The sequence below is a fragment of the Manis javanica genome, chromosome 7 (genome assembly GCF_040802235.1).
Source record: "Manis javanica isolate MJ-LG chromosome 7, MJ_LKY, whole genome shotgun sequence".
Taxonomy (NCBI): Eukaryota; Metazoa; Chordata; class Mammalia; order Pholidota; family Manidae; genus Manis; species Manis javanica.
In genome coordinates, this window is record NC_133162.1 from 89,423,242 (window position 1) to 89,442,644 (window position 19,403).

At 42.9% G+C, this 19,403-nt stretch overlaps 1 protein-coding gene across 5 annotated transcripts in view; it reads left to right on the top strand.

The window, feature by feature from the left end:
- PCNX2 (pecanex 2) overlaps positions 1–19,403 on the top strand; it is a 402,596-nt gene that overhangs the window by 317,397 nt on the left and 65,796 nt on the right. For all 5 annotated transcript variants that reach the window (XM_037017074.2, XM_037017075.2, XM_037017071.2 and 2 more), the window contains one exon: positions 5,211–5,426. In XM_037017074.2, coding sequence (XP_036872969.1) covers positions 5,211–5,426 — 216 coding nt within the window. The remainder of the gene's footprint in view (positions 1–5,210; positions 5,427–19,403) is intronic.

Below are 19,403 nucleotides of genomic sequence, written 5' to 3' on the forward strand. Positions count from 1 at the left end.
TTCACTCTTTTGAAATGATTTATTTTATTGTGTAGATGGATGTGTACAGTCCAAAGACGGGGATTAAGTACTCACTGTTTTTAATCATTGTAGAGACAATGCATGTCTTGGTGAGTATACTGACTGTAAAAATAAAACTGTGCAAGTAGGCTGATGAAGCATCCTGATTTGATTTAGAAATGTATGCCTCCATTATTTAGAATTGATTAGATGTGTGTTTAGTATTGAATAACTCTGTTAAGGCACTTTAGTTTGCATACAATAAATGTCAAATATAGACTATAAACATTGTATTGGTCTCATCAAAAAATTCCTTGGAAAAGCATCAGCATTACGATGTTCTCAAAGGCAAACCATTCCAGGATCCTGAAGTCTTCAGAAATGTAGTTTAGCATTAAGCTATGGAAGGATTTACCTGTTAAAAAAATCATTTACTTCTGTCTCATAATCTATCTCACATTTTTACCCATCATCTCAGAGTGCAAATTTTAACTGTTTTCTATTTTTCTCCATTTCACTCTCTCCCCTGTGCCAAAAAATGTTGTCTAGGAAGAATTACATCATTCTCATTATCTATAGTTGAATTGCACATACATGGTTAATTTGAAATCATAATTTGAAGTTTGAAAATACCTGGAGAGACAGGTTTACTTGTTGCTGAACTTTATGCCAGTACAACTTGCCAGAGAGGGTGGGGTAAATATCTCTCTGAGGTGCAGCTGTGGGGCCCTGTGACATTACAGGGCCATTGATATTAGGCACATGAACAGTTCCGCAGCACTTCGTGCCTCTAGTTATTCATCATTATTTCTCATTTTTATCTAATTATTTAGATGTGTGATCAACATGCTCTAAGAAGATCTCCACTTTCAGTGCTTTAAATCGTTTTGTTTTATTTAAACCTCAAACAGCTCAAACAATTAAGCAGAAGTTAATTCTCTCATTCAGACCTTTCCTTTAAAAATGCCAGAAACTCAAAGTAATCTCTAATTAGCATCTGGAATGCAGGCTGATTCATCATGGAAGATGAATATATTGGCAGGTCAGGCAAGCTTCATATGCATAAATGATTAAGCATAGTGATACTCTCTTAGACTGCCTGACATGACTCAACCCATGGTACAGTTTCTTTCTCTCCATTAATCATAAGTAGGTTATAAAGGCACTAATTTCAATTCCTCTTTTGATGTTCATGAATGCCCTACAAGGATATTCATGATTTGGTAGTGTCACCTGATAGATCTCTTAGAGGCAGGTCGGTGCTCTTCCTTCTGTAGGTGCACTGGGCGCTTTCCCATCCCCAGTCTTACTCCATCTCCCAAGGGTGCAGAGCAGGGGAGTCGGTTTGATCTATCGTCTTTATCCTGAACCTCCAGAATCTCTCCACTCAATAGACAGCCTGGAAGGAAGCCTTGAGCTTGGCTTTAGATGTTTTCTCTCTGGGACAACTCTATGCTTCTCTGATCTTCCAGAGCCAGGATTTACTCCCAAAGGAGAGATACTCCTAAAACAGAAGCACTGACTACACATTGTCCTCCTGTCTCCTCCTAGCATTTCCTCCATGGAAAGACCACAGGGCCAGGAGTGCTTCCCAGTTTATCTGGCCTCCTCCTTAACAGGTTTCTGTCCTTCATCATGAGAGATCCAACAGAGGGAGTGAAAGGGAGATTAAGGGAAATGTACCACAACCCCAGTTCCTTGGCTTCTGAAGCCACCCGGCCCCCACTGGGCAGCAGACCACACTGCCGTCCCATCTCCTGACCGAATCTGTCCTTCTTTCCCTTGGTGGCTCACTCCCCAGTTAGAATGGCTGAAAGTAAACAGACACACAGCAGCTGATGACACCAAGTTCTGCCAAGGATGCAGAACCACTAGAGCTCTTTCGCTTCTCAGGGGATGTGAAATGGCACTGCCACTGTGGAGAGGAGCATGCCAGGCAAGGTGTTTACTCAAGAGAAACAAACACTTCTGTTCATGTAAACTTATGTTCAAGAATATTTGTACTGGATTTGTACTGGATCACCAAAAACAGAAACGACCCAAGGTCCTCCACCGGATGCAAAAAAACTATAGCACTTGCATGCAACAGGGTACTCTATGATAAAACGGAACAAACTATTCTTGTGTCCAGCAATATGGATGAATCCCAGATGCATTATTCTAAGTGGTGGTTACGTGACTATATGCATTTATGAAGACTATCATAGGATGATACACTAAAAAAGGTGAATTTTACTCTACATAAATTATTCCTCAATAAATCTGTTTGACATATATATATAATTTTAAAATAAATGGCATCTACATAATATAATAATTTATATCTATGTATATACAATATATGAGAAAAATTGGATATAACATATAATACTAGTAATAATTATTTACATAAATTGATGCTGTTTATTGTCTATAAATTATACCTCAGTGATTTTGATTTCAAAACAAGTCCTGGAATTATTTGACAGGTATGTTCTTAAAAACAAAATTTCTCTTAAAGAAGCTATATGATCTACAGCATTATCTATCAGTCAACAGACACTTAGGTAGTCCCTGCTACATGTTAGGAATTCTGCAAGTATCAGGATATGAAAACAAATTTAGATATGTATCTGTCTTCACTCTGTAGTGCATTGGAGAAATCAGGTGTTTTAATCAAATAACCATATACACATATGCACACAAAAAGCAAGGCAAATTCCAACTGTGACAAGTGCTTCAAAGGTGAGGAGCACAGAGCAAAGAGCCTGAATTGGGGATTTGGTCTGGCAAAATGGTCAGTGAAGGCTTCCCTGAAGTGGTGATTGGCCTGAGGTCTGAGAAATAACAGAGTTATTAAGCCAGAGAAGAATGGAAGTGCAGCCCAGGCAGAAAGATCAGCAGCTACAAACCCCCAGTGGGAAGAGGCCCGTAAGTCCCTCAGCTGAAAGGAGTTCTGTGTGGCAGAGCACAAGGGCGTGCAGGGCGGGCATAGTCAGCGTGAGGTGAGGGCAGGGGTGAGGGAAAGAGCAGAGCACGGAGTCTCGTGTGACCTACAGCCTGGGTTTGCTCAGGACTGTCCTAGCTTGGACCTGTGAATGATAAATTACAGGGGACCCTATGATAAGACCTATTGTCTCTCTCTTAAGAGTATTGAGAAACCATGACAGACATTAAATTGGAGGGTAGGGGGTCCTGGTTGGCACGTTTAGGTTTTCCATGTGAAAAGCTCATTCTGTGGTGTAGAGGACGGATGAGGGAGTGTCTTGCCAATGGGTTTCAGCCCCGGGCAAGTTCGCTATGGATTCAGTGTGACCAAAGAAATTGACAGCAAAACGTTCTTTGGGGTGAAAGGGTTTATTACCTGGCTTGTTCTCCAGCAGTAAGTCGAACACCAGCGTCTCTGCCTCCGTGCAGAGCACTGGTCCAAGCTCTCTATATAGTGCAATAATAGCTTATTGCCTAAAGGTGTGGAAGCAATAGCTTAGCAACAGGCCAGTTACATCATCAGGTGGTTTACGTTCAGTGAGGATCCTGGCCATAGGAACCCCAACTTCCCCACAGGGAGCAGGTCCCAGTGAAGATACAGCAGTGAGTCACATTATTGTTGTGGTTATCCATTTGAGAAATATTGTAGCTTGAATAGGATGGGGTAATGGAAATGACGAAAGGTAGAAAGATACAAAAAATATTTGAAGAAAATAAAATTGAGAGTCATGAGTATTAAAGAGCGGGAGCACAGGCCCCTAGGCAGTGGCTGACTAGATGGCAGTCCTGCTCACTGAGAGGGGAGCCACCTGGGCCTGACTTGGATGTGGTGAAGGTAAGGAGCACTTTAGGCACACTAGCAGACATACAGTCTAGAGCACAGACAAGAGATCAGCTGGAGAGAGGAATTTGTGAGTCACATGCATTTAGGCAATAATTGAATTCACTTGTGTAGATGAGGTTTCCCAGAAGAAGTATGAAGGGAAAAAATAGGAGGTTCTCATAAAATCAATTAAAATGGGTGGATGTCTTACCAATGTCTCTTACCTTCAGCTCAACGCTTCACTGCTGACGTTCTTGTGCCACCTCTGCCTGTGCTTCCCTCAGGAATTTGTCCTTTTCCTTGATGGCCTCTTCCTCCTTCAGAACACCTGGCAGCACTGCCATCTCATCTCCAATGGCACCTTGCTGCCGGTGCTCTGGTGCTGCTTCCTCCCTCATCAATAGCATTTCCCTCCTCAGGGCATCCACAGAAGTCTGCAGCTGGCATTCTTGTGCTGCCTCTTGCAACAACGCCACTTCCCTCCTCAGGGGATCTACTGAAGTTTGCCGCTCGTGTTCTTGCGCCGCCATTTCTTGGGTCTCCTCTGTAGACCTTTTTAAGAATGTGAGAAGTAGCCAACCCACAGTCCCTGCTGCCTCATGGACACTCTGCTTCTCAAAGGATCTACTTATTATACCAAGGGCCACCCCTACTGCCTCAGGTGTCACCTCCACTTGCCTCCAGTCCTGCGGTGGGGCCCAGTCCTCTAGGAGGCAGGCCACCTCAGACCACATACCCACTGGGGGATGATCCACTGTCTCCCCATTCACAGGGGCACCCGCTGAAGCATCCCTCCCATAAGGGCAGCCTGACTTTTTTCCTGGTCAACAGTGAATCCTGCTGACTACGCCAACTGTCTTGCCAATGGGTTTCAGCCCCGGGCAAGTTCACTATGGATTCAGTGTGACCAAAGAAATTGACAGAAAAACGTTCTTGGGGTGAAAGGGTTATACCCAACTTTATTTCCAGGTGGCAGATCAGTCACTAGAATCCCATTCACTCAGAGCAAATCTGCAGGCAGCAAGCCAGTCTCTGCCTCTGGGCCCCTCTGTCCACACAGCCATCCTCTGAGCCTCTCTGCACAGTCGTCCCCTGGGCCTCTCTGCACAGTCATCCCACACAGCCATTCTTCTGGGCCTCTGTCCTCGGCACTGCCACCACTCCAGCCTCTGCTCTGTTCTCCTGCAGCCTTGCAGCCCTGCCACCATGTCATGCCCAGAGCACTGGGCAGAGCTCTTTATATAGAGTCAACAGCCACAGGTGTGCAGTGAGCTAGTCAACCACAGGAACTCTCATTTTATCCATAGTGGAGTATCTGAAAAGTCTGATTTTCCCTTAATCAAATGACAATTCACTCTTCTCTAGGTCTGAGTAGAGAATAATAAGCTTTCAGTGATCATGTTTCATGCTTTGTCTTTAGGGAATGATGATAACAACCTCAACTCCATCTTCTATGAGCACCTGACAAGGGCCCTCCAGGAGACCCTCTGCGGAGACTTGGCTCTCGGCCGTTGGGGGAACTACAGCTCTGGTGATTGCTTTATTTTGGCCTCAGATTACCTCAATGCTTTTGTTCACCTGATTGAAACTGGAAATGGTCTTGTCACCTTTCAACTTCGAGGACTGGAATTCCGAGGTAAGAATGTCTTCGTTTGCGGATGTTGTCAGAAGTGAATCACTTGAGTTAATTATCATGTAAAGCTTTCATAAGAAGGCACCCTGATGGGGAGAATTAAATGCCTTTCCTGCAAATGGGAATCAAGGCACCTGCTACAACTCCTTTACCCACATTTTCTGATATAAGCAAATCCCAGTCATTGGAGGGAATCATGAAGTGAAACAGTCTGATATAAACCTTTGGAATAGCAAGTCGAAACTTTAGTTTCAATCCTTCTGGGAAGAACTCAGAAGTGGCAGGAGGCTGTGGAGCACATGAGGGTTCCATGTGGAGTCAGCCAGACCTAAAACCTACAGCCCACTTCTGGGGATTACTGGTGTTGTGGTCTGTTGAGGGCAAGTCAGTTAGTGTCTCTGAGCTTTGCTTTTCATCTATTAAAAAAAATAAGGATGGCGACCTCATGAAGTGGTGTGATTTAAGTGAGATCATGTATGTGCAGGCCCAACTAGAATGCTTCTCACTTTGTAGTTCCTGCTTCAGCCTGGATCTTGGAAGTGTGAGCCCTGTGTTCCCATCAGTCAGACGGGGAGTCGTGGGGTCCAGAACGCGAGGATCAGCTTAGTGGATGTGCTCGTGTTTCCAACTCCTGTGCTCTTTGTTCATTCCCTCATTCAGTACATGCTCTTCTAACACCGACTCTGGGTCGGGCAAAGTTCTAATGGTAGAGAGGCAGTGGGCACATGACCTGAGACTCTTCTCCTCCTGATGATTTCCTTCAGTGAGAGATACAAATGAGCCAGCTGGTTACAGCTTGGGGAAAGCCTATGAAGGCGGGAAGGAAGGTTCTGTAATCGCCATCACTGTAGAGGGTGAGGATGGTGAGCTGCTCCTTTCACGGAATGGTCCAGGCAGACCTCTGGTTTCCAGGATGGGAAGAACAGGAGGAAGAATGTTCCAGGCTGGAACTGATCATTGCCAAATGGATAAGTTGGAAGCAACTTGGAGCATCCCAGGCACCCAGGAGTGCTAATGTGGCCAGAGCTTACCAGCATGCTGGCAGCAACGTGGCACAGGAGACCAGAGTCTAGGTCACAGGGACATCACAGCCAGAGCAAGGGGGTTATATTTTATTCTCTGCATAATGGGATACATGCAAGGTTCTGGAAAGGGGAATAACCAGCCTAATTTGGACTTTAAGAGATGGTTCTGGTGGCTGTGTGGAGAATGGGTTAGAGGGTGATGCGTTCACAAACAGGAGACCACTTGCAAGGGTTTTGTGGTCATCCAAGCAGGAGCACCCGGAAGTGAAGAGAGATCTGGAGGTAGAAAGAGCAGGGCACAATGTTGGGGTGAGGGGCAGAGGAGGGTCCTCATGCTCCCCAGTTTCCAGGTGGAGTGCCTGAGCAAAGGTGCATTTACTGACATTGGGAAGTCTGGAAGAAAAGCAGGACTTTTGAATTTGAGGTATAAATCAAGAGCTCCATTTTGGATATTTTAATTTTAAAATGTCCTTGATTCATCCAAGTAAATTTATCAAGTAGCTAATTGGACATATGGGTCTTCTATTCATATAAGATATGTATTTTCAGCACTGATTTTATATCAAGCACTGGGCCAGATGCTGTGAATAAACAAGTGAGGGGCCACACCTTAAGGTGCTTGGGGTCTCACTGAGAAGACAGCATGTAATGAGCAGTTAACTGCCCAGGGAAATGTGTGCTTGGCAACACCATGCATAGGGCCCATGGGAACCAGAGAGGGGGGACCGGACCCAGACTGGGTCTGGGTCAGCTTGGCAGAGGACAAGCTGCAGGTGCAGGGGGTAGGGGGCCAGTGCTGTCACTGTTAATAAGGAGGCATGAGATATCCAGACATGGTTTTCTGGTGGTTTGGGAGGAAGGGGTTCAAACAATGCTAGAAAGGTAGGTAGGTGGGTCACAACCAATCAGAACCTCACAGTGACAAAAGGACACCTTTTAGCCAAGAGCACACTGCTGCCATTATCTCATATCTTTAACATGATTACCTGAAGAGGACCAAGTCTTTTTGTTCTTTGGATGAGAATTTCTAAGCATTAGTTTTGTGAAAATCTATTCCTTTTATTAACATTCCTAAGTAAATCTGTACAAAAGATTTTTTTCTGTAGTGGTGGTTTCTATGACCTATACATGTATTCTGTGCATCCTTACACATTTTATTAATCTAATTTAGGGAGCTTATTTTGGAAAAGGTTATTGGGCTGAGGGAATAGTGATCTGATTCTACAGAACAAACAAAAGCAGCAATTCCCTGAAATTTTGTGCAAATGCTAGAAAACGCCACAGGAGGTGGTGAGCATTGATTGTCTCTGGTGCAATGATGCAACAGAATTGTCTATTTTGAGGGCTTTCTGGTTTTCCTGGAAGTCACAGGAAGAACTCTTCAGTTAGCCTAGTGGAATCTAAGTTATAGTTTCTATCACTAGTTCTATGTGGCTTATAGCTTCTTCAGCAAACTTATCTGATCTTTGAGTTTAAAGGGTTGAAAGGTAATCAGAGTTTAGAAGTTTGCAATACTGTGTCTGCCAGCTCCATACCACAAACAGGGGCTCTTCATAGTCTGCCATCCTCAGTGATTGGGTCTCGCCTCCTGTCAACTATTTTTGGAGGCATAACCAGCCACCAAAAATCTTACTGGCTTCAGACAACAGGGATGCACTCTTTCTCACTCTTGTGTGAGCATCTGGTTTTTCTGCCACTCTTACTCCTGCAGCTGTATTCAGCCGAAAGATAGATGGGCCAGGATTGGAGGTGCAGCCACTACATCCGGGGCTGGCTACCAACTCTGGCCCCTTGCCTGTCCTCCAGGTGCCACTCAGCTTCCAGTGGGCTGGACTAGGCATCTTCACAACTAGGTGGTCTCGGGGCTTTTAAAGGGGGCACAGGAACACTGCAAGGCCTCTCATGGCCAAGCCTCTGGGATGGGTGCCATGTCAGTCCCACCACAGGCTACTGGCCAAAGCCATTCCTGAGGACAGTTCAGATTTAGGTAGAAAAATGGTCCTGGCATGTTGGACCATTCATTCACTGGGGGCCAACCTCCTAACAACATACAAGACTTCTGACACCTCATGGAGGAAATATGGAAAGAGGCTCAGGACTGGCATACACGTGGTCAGGCCCAAGACAGAGGTGGTGGTTGTACAGGTGAGACCTCCAGGATGGTCTCTCTAGGCGAGTTTCCTTCCTCCTGCCTACCACAGTAGGAATGTAACCTGACTATAAAGGTGGCTTAAACACAATAATGATGTTGCGAGAATAAAATGCCAGTTACCCTGCCCCATAGCACTTACTCTTGTGCAAAACACTTTCTGTGACCTAGTTGTACTGCAGTTTCAAAGACAGGGCTATCAAGAGAGCATGTACCTTGACAAAAATCTAAATTATGCTTCTGTTGCAGGGGGCAGCCCATTGACCTAGAATGGCTGTCCTGATTTGTATTTCTTTGCAACATATAGTACAGTATTCCCAGGGAAGATCTTGTTTCCTTTCTCCTCCTTGTAATTTTTCTAAGATATTGCTTCAGCATTTCACTCTTCTTTCCAATTCCTATTTTCCTAAATAGCAGGCTTTGTTTTGCTCAAGTTTAACCTACTTAGGCCAAACCTGGGGCAGTCAAAATACAGATAGGTTGGTTCTCCCTCTGGAAGCATACTGAACCTTCAGTGGAAACATGAGTGGCTCACAGCACAGGTAGACTCTCAGGTGGTCTTGGAGTTTTTAAAGGGGTCACAGGACCGCTGCAAGGTGTTTATTACTATGACTAAAAACCCCGGAGGAAAACAACTCCCGAGACCAGGGAGCAACAAGGTCTGCCCGTCTTTCTCTCACTAAAAGGGATGCATTTGTATCCAAAGGAGTTTTTAGTTGCAAGCAGCAGAACTGACCTCTAGTTAACTTAGGCAGGGGAAGGCCTCACTGGAGGTTATTGCACGGGACATGAACTTCCTGGGAAGGCTGGAAAAGCAGGCATGGTGACCATCAGAAAAGAGGCACATGTGAAAATCACAGTGCAGCACTGACCGTGAAGCAGTCTCATCTCTGCTGGTGGCCCAGGCCCTGCCTAATTTTCACAGACACCATGCCCCTTAATACTGGACACTGCTGCTACCACTGCTTCCCCAGAACCTGGATGAAAACCCCACCACCTCCCTCCAGAATCTCATGATACCTGCTAAGAAGAAAGGGCTTAGCTGCTACTAGGTAACATTTAAGCATGACCGTTGACATACTGAGTTTGATTTAATGAATGCATTCCACTTGAACCCTGCTTCTTTGTACCACCAGCTCACTACTCAAAGTCTGGTTGGGTGCATTCAAAGGGAAGCAATGGAGGGATGTGAGGGAGGCTTTTCAGTCCATAGAGTAGGAGGCGATCACTGTCTCTTGCTGAGACCCATCATATGGGTACACTGGCTGAGGTCATGCTAGCTGCCCTAATAGTTAAGTCCTAAATCTCAGCGACTGACCCAGTAGATGTTTATTTTGCACTCACATGGAGTCCAGTCAGTGAGAGGAGGGACTGGGGTAGGGAGTGTGTCCATTCCACACTACCAAGAATCCTGGCTAAGAGAAGCTCTGCCTATTACCTAACACCTTGCTTTTGAGGTCACTATGGGCTTCAGAATCAAGGTGGCAGAGAATGAGGATTGCAGGGAAGATTGTTATGGGCCAAGCCTGAACCTGGGATACCTCATTTGCTCTTATTGTCTGTTGTCCAGATTTGATATAAGAATGAGAGAAACTGAGAAATGTCATCTATCTGGCACCCAGGAGAAAAGGTAAAAGGTTTTGGTGAACACTTTGGCCACTCTCTGGCACACTGGGTAATATTTTAAACATAGAAAGGGATGCAGATCTGGGGTGACCCAAAAGAATGATTGAGGTCCATGGCACATCCTCTTTCCACTGACTGGCGCCATAGTGAATGACTGATACAGATTCAAATCAGGAATACAAACAAGGAAGCCACATTTTCCTATCCTACTCCTTTTGGCTTACACATCCCAGAATAGAAATAAGTTCTTTTCTTGTTAATATAAGGGAACAGGATCATAATGCCTCTGCTGCTCTTGGGTTTATGAGTATTACTTGCATCTACCTAACCAGGGAGCCTTTAAGGACACCATTCAAGAGGTGACAGATTAATCATTGGCTTTAAATCTAAGGCAAGGTAACAGATAATGCACTTTAGAAGGCCAACAGTGTGAGGGGCACCAACTTCAAGGTTTTTCAAAAGAAATGGAATTCTTTGGACTTTAAGTTCCATTTAACCATCATTTGAGTAGGTGGACACAGCAATATGGAGAAGTGAGTTGATTATCTGTCCAATGCACTTGTATTCTCCTTTAGCCATCCAGGTGGTCTAGGCTGATGGCTTCGCTTATTTCTATTAAAGGAGGAGAAAAGTGAATGAGGAGTCACAGCACTGACAATAAGAGGCAGCAGGCAACTTGAAAACAGTTTCTGAGGAGACAAAGAACCAAGACTAGAAGCAAAAAGAAGGCACTGGAGGGAGTCTTCAATGAGGCTGAGCTAGGGAGAGAACACTCACCCGCAAAGGTGGCATCTGCCCTCAGAATGACCACGACCCCACTGCTTCCTCCCATTGAACTCATGGGAAAAGCAAGGGCCAGGTCTTGCGTTCCCGAGCCAGGCAGAGGGGCAGCCCAGTAACCCACATGACTGTTTCTTAACCAGAACCTCTCTTTCTACCTGACCAGTTTCCTTTTCTCCTTTCTCCTTTTGGATATTTGTTCAAAATTTGTAGCATAGGAATTTTTTAGGTAATTGGGGTATAATGCCTTCAACACAACCTTTCAAAAGCTCCACATTGTATTTCTAATTACAAAAAAACCACAGAACCCTTTATATCAGGATACTTGCCAAAGCACTGAAAGTGGTTTGGCCTCTCAGATTCTCAATTTCTTCATCAGAGACTCAGTGCGATTTCCAAGTTCCTTTCCAGCATGGGCAGTCCATCAGTTTAGGAGATATAAAATATTTCCACCATATGGCATGCTTGAAGGAAAGTTGAGCCCCTCCCTGCTGGAGTTTGACTGGGATTCCCTCCCAGGGAACAGGTGCTGCTGGTGACATCCCAATGCTTGGGACCATGGCTGGTGTCAAGGGGAAGTTAAGCAGCTGCTTACTTTCCATGGCTACAGTGCCATATCAGGGAAGGTCGACACGCCTGAGCATTAGTCCACCAGCTAGTGTTGGGTTGAGCGCTAGAAGCACGACCACAGCAGTGAAGCAGAGTGGAAGAATTTAAGGCAAAGGGGTGAAGAGGACTTGCTATGATGGACTTGTAAGTGACAGAATCCCAAGGTCTGGAGGATGGAATCTGTGGTAGCTCATCTACAGTGACAGGACAGAAGGGAGAGCATGAAGAAGATGGTGTTAGAGGAAAGGTGTGAGGAGGTGAGAATGGGTGGACTGGGGAAATGTACTGTGAGAAGAGCTCCCTTGAGGCTAGTGATCATGATTTTAAAGGATGACCTGTTTAAGCTTGCTCATGTTTTTCTCGGAGCCACATTCTGTTTCATGGGTGCGGGTATGGAATGTCAGAGTTGGAGTTAATAAGGATTGACTAGGTCAATGAGCATCATGACATAAAACAAGGATTAGGGAACTGACAGTGTTTGTGAGGTTGTGATAATGAGTCTAATACCTGGCCATGGGATGGCAGCTGAGAAACCAGGGAAGTGAGAGCAGGAGAGAGGTGGGAAGCAGACCTGGTGGTAGTTCTTCCGGCATCTGGAAAAGATACAAGGATTGTTGAAGTTGAAACACTAGAGGAAATGAGCTGGAAAGAGGTGGTTGCTGGAGAGTAGGATATTTGAAACTGATGTTTACAGACGGGAAGCAGTTTTTGGTCTTCAGAGTCTAGAGTTATGACCATAGAATGAGTGGCTGAGGTTGAGTAAAAGATGAGATCACTGCAGGGGTGGAGGCTGGGGGCCAGGATATTAGAAGGAGCATCTCTGTGGCTCCTGGCATTTCAAGGGTGCTGACATAGAGCCAAAATCCTCATGGAAGGACTGGGAGTGACCTAGAGGGACCCTAGAAGATGGTGGCAAGAGAGAATGGTGTGGGCAAAGTGAGAGGTGGCCTGACAAGCATCAGTGAGAAATAAGAGGATGTCTGCCACCTGCTTTGGACCCAGTGGTGAGAGGGTGTGTGAAAACCATCAGCTCCACCTGGGAGAGCTGTAAAGGGAACAAGTTTCCCACAGAGCAACAAGGAGGGGAGAACATTTAGAAAAGTTGAGGGATAGATCATAACTTACAAAGGGCATAGCACAAGGATTTCAAGAGTTTGTGGCCTGAGTGGGATGGGGTAGTGGTTAAGGTGAGTTTGAAAAACTGATTTATAGAACGGTATGGAAACTAGGCTACAGGAGTCCTGGGCTTCCTGTGGCCAATGATGTGAACTGCAGCAATGCAACGTTCTCTCAAGATATGAAGAAGCAGGTCCTAACCTCTAAGGTTGGGTCACATGCATGGATATTTTTGAGGCTGCTGAGAGGACAATCATGCATGTAGATATGCCTTTTCTCAGTATTTCCTTGCAATGAATGATACTGAATTTGTGTATATTTTCTACATTCTCATGTGATCAAGTATTTCCAGTGTTCACTCATATACTAGTTCAAACAAGAAAACATAATCAATATAGATTACTTTGTCCTTTTATTTAAAACAAAGTAGCAATGCAAATTAGGTTTATTTTTAAGTGTTGTATGTGTAGATCATGAATTCTTGGGATCAGGAAATTATCCATGATGGTCGGCATGGTGGGTGGTCAGTAAACGTTTCTTGATAACAAAATAATAAGTAATAATTTGAAAACCAGCTCTGGTTTATTTTCAATATTCTTGCAAAATTTATATATTCAGTTCTTTCTTCCTGCAGGCTATGAAGTCAGTTAAACCAGGCTCTTGTTAGACTGTGAGACCCTCAAAGACCGAGGCGCCTTCCCTTTCACATCTCCCTCACAGTACACTGACTGGCTCGTTGTAGGATGCCCAGTGAATATTGGTCGAGTGAAAAAGTGCAGACAGTCTGAAGTTTACTGAGCAACAAGTATATGCCAGGCACCATACTAAGCACTCTACTTATGTTATCAGAATATTCCTTACAATAACTCTATAAAGTAAGTAGGTGTTATCATCTTTGTTTCAGACATGAGAACATTGGATTAATGACCATTAGTAAGTCTTAAAGTCTTCAAGGTTTCACAGCCACCATTGATGGGGGAGGGATAAACACCTAGATGAGGAGGGCTCTGAAGTCCATGACCTTTGCAGTGGACCCCACTGCCTTGGAGGTGAGGGAGCAAAGGAGGTAGGAAGGAAAAAAGGGAGGAGGAAGGAGAAAATATGAGAGAAAAATATAAGTAACCATTTTAAAAAAACTCTCTGGTTGTTGAAATTCAAAAAGAAGAGTTTTAACTGAATGTGCTCTTAATTGCTAATAATGGCACCACCATTTTCAGCAGCTCAATTTCTTGAATTCTGCCTGAGCAACTGTGAAGCCTGGATGGCTCTCACAGAATGAACATGGAAGCAAAGGCATATTTCTCAGGAGGCAGCTGCACATCGCCATCAGGTCTGGAAAATAGCAAAACATTGGATTTATGTTCCTGTCTGTGTGAAATGTTATCAGCCATCTCATAGTTTGGCCAACACCCCATAATCACAGTCCCATGGGGACATTTAAAAAACATCTGTGTAACCTAATCTTCTCTAAAGCTAATCTGACCAAAGCCTTTACCCTAGCTAGCTAATCCAGGTAGAGACTCAGCTCCCCCACTAACCTTGGGACTATCTAGAATTCTCTTTTTCTCTATGGCAACAGTTAGGTTATTAGCAAGTCCTTAGTTTCTATGTCCACACAGTTTGTGTAATCTGTTAAATCCCTCAGTTCTAAATCTACCCTTAAAATAATAGGTTCTCCATTCGGAATTCCTAAATGTATTTTTCTTCATTTCTTTGGGTGGTGTGGTAGTGAGGGAGTCAAAGCTGTGCTTGGCTAGATAACAAGTCTGGAGGACAATGGACTTTCCTGTTGAATATTAACAGTCTGGCTATTTTAACATTCAACACTCAAAAATAAGTCTGTAGGAAAAAAGTAAGATAATACAATTTAGAGCTAAATATGAATTAGAAAGTACTCAGTTTTTCCGTGTAAAGCTGAGTGCACTGGTTTTCTTCATCTGTAAATAGGGCAGGAGTTGGGGAAAACCGCATTACTCACAGAAATAATTGTTACGTACTTTAACGTTTCTTGCACTTATGCTTCGAATCTGCCCAGTATAAGTTACCACGTGTGCTAAGTGATTTGGTTTGCTTCACTTTCTCCTGTGGCTTGAGGAAAAAAGTAAATTCCACAAACTTTTGCTCGTAATTTGTCAAGCTTCACTATACAGTGTATGATAAAGGAAAAAATACTGATTTTAAATTCAAAAGACAAATCCTTCTACTGGACAAGTTGCTTTTGAGACAACGTCCTTATTTATAAAAGGGAAGTGACACCTGCCTAACCAGGTTGTTGTGTGCAATAAATCCGGTGCTATCCGAGAAATCAGTTGGTAAGTGTCACATAAATAGATGATGTTTTGTAATAAAAATTCTCTGAGAAAAACAATGCAATTTCATTTAAAGGTAGTATACTGGATTCAAAAATCTACCTTTTAAAACGGGTCACAAGAAAATTTTTATTTTTATTTTTTTTTTAGAAAAACTTGCATTTTATCTACATTGAAATAGCAAATCAACCAAAGTTGAAAACTGGTTAGATTCATTTAATATCCATTTTTAAATCATTATTTGAAACTTTTAAGGAGTTAAAACAGCTCATTCTACTTTTTTTATTGAAATATAACTGATAGGCAATATCATATTAGTTTCAGGTGTACAACATAGTGATTGGACATTTCATGTACATTATGACATACTCACCACAATAAGAGTAGTTACTATCTGTCACCATACAAAGTCATTACAGTGTTACTATATTCCCTATGCTGTACTATCATCCCCATGATTTATTTATTTATTTATTTATTTATTTTTGAGAGGGCATCTCTCATATTTATTGATCAAATGGTTGTTAACAACAATAAAATTCAGTATAAGGGGGTCAATGCTCAATGTACAATCATTAATCCATCTCAAGTCTAATTCTTATCAGTCTCCAATCTTCTGAAGCATAACGAACAAGTTCTTACATGGTGAACGAATTCTTACATAGTGAATAAATTCTTACATGGTGAACAGTACAAGGGCAGTCATCACAGAAACTTTCGGTTTTGATCACGCATTATGACCTATAAACAATCAGGTCAAATATGAATATTCGTTTGATTTTTGTACTTGATTTATATGTTGATCCCATATTTCTCCCTTTATTATTATTATTATTTTTATTTTTAATAAAATGCTGAAGTGGTAGGTAGATGCAAGATAAAGGTAGAAAACATAGTTTAGTGCTGTAAGAAGGCAAATGTAGATGATCAGATGATCAGGTGTGTGCCTATGGACTAAGTATTAATCCAGGCTAGACAAGGGCAGCAAAACATCCACGGATGCAGAAGATTTCTCTCAAAGCAGGGGGGGTGAGGTTCTGAGCCTCACCTCTGTTGATCCCCAAATTCTCACCTGATGGCCCCCCTGCGACTGTGCCTGTCTTAGGTTGTATCTCCCTTGAGGAATCTTACCCGTCTCTGGCTAACCAGTCACCTTCCGGGGCCATACAGGGAAATGTAAAGTTGGTAAGTGAGAGAGAAGCCATATTGTTTGCAAAGGTTAGCTTTTTACTTCTTTGCAGATTTATGCCCTGTGGCTTCTATGCCCAGCACTTGTCTCGAGGTATCTTTACCACCTGGAGGAATTATGATACTCGGTAAATTCGATATGAGGCACGAATTCTATTTAAGGGTTGTAATTAGGAAGAAAGAAGAAAAGCTACAGATGTAGCATATGGAAGGAAACATGGGAGGATTGATTATTTCTTTGACATATCTTCTTGTAGAGTACCTTAAGTATGTATAGGTTTAAAACTACTAACTAATTTGCACACACATATTAACATAATAGGAATACGGTGACATAAACAAAGCAAATCTATAATTACCAGCCATCTCCAGTGAAGCCAAGAAAACCATTTAGGTACCCTAGGCATTTGTGAAAATTTGTCTATGATATGATGGATATTGTCCAACTGTACTTGAACCGTCTGAGAGAAATCAGACAAATTAAAGCAGCCCAATTCTGGGATCTGTTCACATCCCATATATTCTTTTAACTGTAGATAGTCTATAGTCATAAGATTTTGGAGTGCTACACCTTGCACCCCTCCCAACTCCTGGTTGAGTTCCAACAGTACAGATCCGGTCAAATTCGTTGTCTCACTGTATGCACATGCCAGCCTAGACATCTCCCTCCTCATTCCTATGGCAAGTCCAGGAGACGGTGGGCTGGATGCAGCCACAACCGCAGCATCGTCCAGATCCCTGTGGAGGCTTTTTGATGATCATCCCCTGGCACAAGTCCTCCAGAGAGTGCTGATGCCGGAAGCTCCTCCTCATATCGTATCTTAGTTCATTTTCTGGGTATCCAAGCTAGGCCTTGATCTTCTGCATAGAAACAAACAGACCCTTTGCCCACACTTTGGCATGCCCTCTATACCACTGTGCAGAACTCATTGGAGGTCAGCATACAGTAACTGCTTTTTTTTTTTTTTTAAGAGAAAGGAATATTATCAGAAAAGAGTACCTCCATAGCTGATCATCTGACACTCTTTAAGTGATCAACATTAAGGATATTTAAAGCATGCGTTGATCTTTGATTTACCAATGGTTTTATCCTATCAAGGAGTAATCCCCCTTTTCTTTCTTTCTTTCTTTCTTTCTTTTTTTTTTTAATTTTTAATCTATACCTACATGAAGAATACTATGTTTACTATGCTCTCCCCTATATCAGGTCCCCCCTAACAACCACATTATGATTACTGTCCATCAGCTTAGCAAAATGTTGTAGAGTCACTACTTGTCCTCTCTGTGTTGTACAGCCCACCCTCCCCTTTCTCCCTCCCCCCCATGCATGCTAATCTTAATACCCCCTTCTTCTTCTCCCCACCTTATCCCTCCCTGCCCACCCATCCTCCCCAGTTCCTTTCCCTTTGGTACCTGTTAGTCCATTTTTGGGTTCTGTACTTCCGCTGCTGTTTTGTTCCTTCAGTTTTTCCTTTGTTCCTATACTCCTCAGATGAGTGAAATCATTTGGTATTTCTCTTTCTCCGCTTGGCTTATTTCACTGAGCATAATACTCTCCAGCTCCATCCATGTTGCTGCAAATGGTTGGAATTTTCCACTTCTTATGGCTGAGTAGTATTCCATTGTGTATATGTACCACATCTTCTTTATCCATTCATCTACCGATGGACATTTAGGTTGCTTCCAATTCTTGGCTATTGTAAATAGTGCTGCGATAAACATACGGGTGCATCTTTCTTTCTCAAACTTGATTGCTGCGTTCTTAGGGTAAATTCCTAGGAGTGGAATTCCTGGGTCAAATGGTAGGTCTGTTTTGAGCATTTTGATGAACCTCCATACTGCTTTCCACAATGGTTGAACTAATTTACATTCCCACCAGCAGTGTAGGAGGGTTCCCCTTTCTGCACAGCCTCACCAACATTTGTTGTTGTTTGTCTTTTGGATGGCAGCTATCCTTACTGGTGTGAGGTGATACCTCATTGTAGTTTTAATTTGCATTTCTCTGATAATTAGCGATGTGGAGCATCTTTTCATGTGTCTGTTGGCCATCTGTATTTCTTTTTTGGAGAACTGTCTGTTCAGATCCTCTGCCCATTTTTTAATTGGGTTATTTGTTTTTTGTTTGTTGAGGCGTGTGAGCTCTTTATATATTCTGGACGTCAAGCCTTTATCGGATCTGTCATTTTCAAATATATTCTCCCATACTGTAGGGTTCCTTTTTGTTCTATTGATGGTGTCTTTCGCTGTACAGAAGCTTTTCAGCTTAATGTAGTCCCACTTGCTCATTTTTGCTGTTGTTTTCCTTGCCCGGGGAGATATGTTCCGGAAGAGGTCACTCATGTTTATGTCTAAGAGGTTTTTGCCTATGTTTTTTCCAAGAATTTAATGGTTTCATGACTTACATTTAGGTCTTTGATCCATTTTGAGTTTACCTTTGTATATGGGGTTAGACAATGGTCCAGTTTCATTCTCCTACATGTAGCTGTCCAGTTTTGCCAGCACCATCTGTTGAAGAGACTGTCATTTTGTATGTCCATGGCTCCTTTATCAAATATTAATTGACCATATATGTTTGGGTTAATGTCTGGAGTCTCTAATCTGTTCCACTGGTCTGTGGCTCTGTTCTTGTGCCAGTACCAAATTGTCTTGATTACTATGGCTTTGTAGTAGAGCTTGAAGTTGGGGAGTGAGATCCCCCCTACTTTATTCTTCTTTTTCAGGATTGCTTTGGCTATTCAGGGTCTTTGGTGTTTCCATATGAATTTTGAATTATTTGTTCCAATTCATTGAAGAATGTTGCTGGTAATTTGAGAGGGATTGCATCAAATCTGTATATTGCTTTGGGCAGGATGGCCATTTTGATGATATTAATTCTTCCTAGCCATGAGCATGGGATGAGTTTCCATTTATTAGTGTCCCCTTTAATTTCTCTTAAGAGTGACTTGTAGTTTTCAGAGTATAAGTCTTTCACTTCTTTGGTTAGGTTTATTCCTAGGTATTTTATTCTTTTTGATGCAATGGTGAATGGAATTGTTTTCCTGATTTCTCTTTCTATTGATTCATTGTTAGTGTATAGGAAAGCTACAGATTTCTGTGTGTTAATTTTGTATCCTGCAACTTTGCTGTATTCCGATATCAGTTCTAGTAGTTTTGGAGTGGAGTCTTTAGGGTTTTTTAT